Genomic DNA, 3,831 nt, shown 5'->3' on the forward strand with positions numbered 1-3,831 from the left:
AATGAATAATATTTTTATTTCTAAGAGAACATAGAACATCATTGCTCGGATGTCCTAGACGATGATGCCATACGTTGAAAGATAATGCAATAAATGTAGATGGAGATTTCTTTATTTGGCGGAGCATGGAAGTGGTGATTGGATAGAGGTCCCCCTTGCTGTTACATCGGAGTATTGGGTTGCCCTTTGGAAATTCCTTCACAGTAAAACCAAAAGGGTCAAATTCAAGTGAAAGATGATTATCAGTTGATAAATGACGAACAGAAATAAGGTTTTTAATAATATTAGGAACATGAAGGATGTTTCGTAAATGTAAAGAGTGTGAGGGAAAGGGAAGATGAGTATGACCGAACCCTTTAATTGAAATAGATTGGTCATTTCCGACAAATACCTGTTTAGAACCACACAAAGGAAAATAAGATTTTAGATTACTTGAACTGGACGCCATGTGAGAAGTTGCTCCAGTATCCATGTACCATGTATCTTCGGGGGAGTGGAGCGTCATGGTATGCAAAGCGTTTTCAATATCAGTAGGATAAGAAGCATCAGAATTAACCGAATGAGCCTGATTTGGTCTAGGGCCCAATAAGCCAGCCTGATTTGAAGAGGGCCTAGACCAACTATTTGTTGGATAAGGACATGGGGGATAAGCCCAAGGATTTTGCTGCCAGTTCCAAGGTGGATGATTCATCCAATTTGACGAGTTCGATGGATGATAACTACGACCTCGGCCACGATTAGTGTTCTGTCTTCCTCTGTAATTTCAACGATTGCCACCACGACCCCGATTGGAATCGTGATACTGATAATTAGCAGTTGATGATGGCCTGGGTAAGGAAGAATCGGTAGCGGTGGTGACTAGGGCTACATCCGTAGGTGTAGAGGGTGGAAGAATTTGTTTTTGTTTGCGAGATTCTTCCAACAATAGCATGGATCGAGCTTGGTAAATCGATGGTAAGGGTGTAATGTAAGACAATTGTGTACCAATTGTGTCAAAATTAGCATTCAGGCCGGTTATCAATTGAAGAACCATTCTCGGATCGGATACTTTATCCCCAACATTGCCTAATTGATCTGAAATTGATTTCAGTTCTTGGTAATATGCAGTAACATTAGGAAAATTATCAAGCTTGATGTTGGTAAATTGGCGTTGAAGATAGAGTGCTCGAGTGTTTTTATGTCTTGAAAAAGGTCCTGAATTCATTTCCAGGTTTTTGCAGCCGTGGAGTCTGCTTCAAATATGTTGTCTAGAAGATCAATGGAAATTTTTTCAAAGATCCAATTAAGAACCACTGCATCTAGTCGAGCCCAAGAAACAGCAGAATTGTTGGTAGTGTCGGTGGAAACAGCAGAATCCGAAGTATCAGTAGATGGAGGAATAATATGATCAATTACATCATATGCTCTGCAGGTTATTTTGAAAAGCTCTGACCAGGTAGAATATTTTGCTTTGTCCATTTCAAGAGTAATGGGAATGTGATTTTTGATATTTGATACTGTAAATGCAGGGTGGTATTTTTGATCTGCCATTGAGAAGAAGAGTAAAGAAAAAAGGATCGGCTGTAAAAGAAGAATAGGGTTAAAGACCTGATACCATGTAAGTGTTCGATAAATCGTGTGTTTATTGATATGTATGAGTCGATATATATATGCATACAAAGGATCCCTATTCTCCTAACTTATGGGAATGATCTGCCAAATCAGTCTATCTATGTAATATATTTGCATACTAGCATTACAATGATTCTACAGCTAATAAACTAATGTGTACATCTATGTGTATGCGTGTATTAGAGATATTTCTCATTCATTTCATGTTTGTATTTGTATTGTATTGCCTAACATTTATGTATATGTATTACGCTCGATTACATCTATGTAGTATATGTATTATGTATTATATAGTCAATTGTTCCCTAACTTGATTGATGATCTTTAAAAAAAAAAAAAATCAAATTGTTAACCCAATTAGTCAATACACTATCAGATTTTGCCCCTATCAAGGGTAAAGTAGCTCAAGTGTAAAGTGATGGATGAGTTGGTTGGATTGATTATTATTTTATTCGAAAATCATGTAAACTCGATGGATATCTGAAATTTTGATTGTGGTAATAGTCAATCGCCAAATTCAAGTGAAGTGAATTTGGAACTTTGATAGTACTTCTAAATTTTTATCATACTTTTAGTGAGTTGAAAGTTCTTATGATGAATAGATAGGAGTACTATTTATAAGAGTTATGGAGTTAACTTATGAGCGAGACACATTAGGAATTGAACCAGGGCCTTTTAAGGTTGACATTTAAGGTTTACGTGTCACATCCATAGTGTGTGTGAATATTGATGAATGTATAGGGTTTACGTGTAACCGCTTCATCTCATATCACAAGCGTGAATACGCGATTGGTTTCTGGTCTGTGTACATTGTTTTTGAGTGTACTGTTTTGTTCCAGACTATGAAGTCCATACATAATTGTGAGATTTTGGTTACGTTCCGAAGGGCATATCATTAACCCTCGTTAAGCTTCATCCCGCAACTACCACTGAGCCGAAAGATCAAGTCTTATTTGGACCATGGGTATGCGAGTAATCGTTATACATGACAATGTTACTTCTAGCCCTAATGATAAAACGAATACTAATTTGGTCATTTCATAAGAACTAACAAAAGATTTCCCATTACAAGATTATTTTAAGTGACACCCTACATGATAAATTCATAGACTTGCCCAAAGTAGCTGAAGGGATATTCTAGTAATTTTACAGTTTAACTCCCTTTTGGGTGATCTATTTACTTTGATGTGTGATAGGAGTAAACTAAAGCAAGTAGAATGTGTACTAGGCACTATGCGTACCTTGGAAGTCATACCATCTTTTAAACTCACCTTTCCTTTTTAGACTTGGCAACTCAAAAGCATAACCCACATCGGTTCCCATTACATATGACATCTACACATTTTGACTTTTTGTCAACGTACAATCATCAAAGCATTAGTACAACCCCTGTTTTCAACCCCAACTGGGATTGCAATATTGACCAAATTGTTATAATAATAATAATAATATAGATATGGATAGTCAATTTTGGTGTATACATATAGTCAATTTTGGTACACAAAGTATGTATTTTTATATTGAGATTTTAGGCTATAAATACTCATGAATGCAAGCATTAAACTTGCACCATTTCTCACACTTACAAAGTGTTTCTTTCTTTCTCTCCATTATCATCTTTGTTCTTACACTTCATTATTAGTATTCTAAATCAAGAATCAAATCACTAAAGGTAGTTATAAGCCTACTGAATTATAACATCAAGAATCAAACCACTAAAGGTAGTTATAAGCCTACTGAATTATAACATCAAGAATCAAACCACTAAAGGTAGTTATAAGCCTACTGAATTATAACACGTTATCAGCACGATAATCTTAATACTAAATATGGTTGGCTCTGCCACCAAAATGATATATGGTCGGTTATACCACCAAAATGATATATGGTCGGTTATACCACCAAAATGATATATGGTCGGTTATACCACCAGAATGATATAGGTCGGTTATACCACCTGAAAAAATATATGGTCGACACTGTCGCCAAATTTTCATTTATGTTTACTAATATTTATATTTTTGTTATATAACATTTATTTATGATTGCTTACACATGGTCGACACTGTCACCTACTTATCATTTATGTTATATTAAATTTATGTTTAATGTTTATATACTTATGAATATAAATTGACTCTAATTTATCATGATGTTTGTTTTAATTTTTGATAATAGAAAATGTCGAATCTGGAAAAGCTTAAATTTACTCCTTTAGAA

General features: G+C 35.0%; 2 protein-coding genes across 2 annotated transcripts; both read right to left on the bottom strand.

Moving 5' to 3' along the window:
- Positions 1-763: 763 nt before the first annotated feature.
- Positions 764-1,204, bottom strand: LOC139871198 (uncharacterized). The gene has a single exon (XM_071858934.1). The coding sequence runs from the start codon at positions 1,202-1,204 to the stop codon at positions 764-766; it is 441 nt and encodes a 146-aa protein (XP_071715035.1).
- LOC139871199 (uncharacterized) lies at positions 1,201-1,530 on the bottom strand. Its single transcript, XM_071858935.1, has one exon. It carries the CDS (start codon positions 1,528-1,530, stop codon positions 1,201-1,203), a length of 330 nt encoding a protein of 109 aa, XP_071715036.1.
- Between the last annotated feature and the right edge of the window lie 2,301 nt (positions 1,531-3,831).

The sequence above is a fragment of the Rutidosis leptorrhynchoides genome, chromosome 10 (assembly GCF_046630445.1).
Source record: "Rutidosis leptorrhynchoides isolate AG116_Rl617_1_P2 chromosome 10, CSIRO_AGI_Rlap_v1, whole genome shotgun sequence".
NCBI lineage: Eukaryota > Viridiplantae > Streptophyta > Magnoliopsida > Asterales > Asteraceae > Rutidosis > Rutidosis leptorrhynchoides.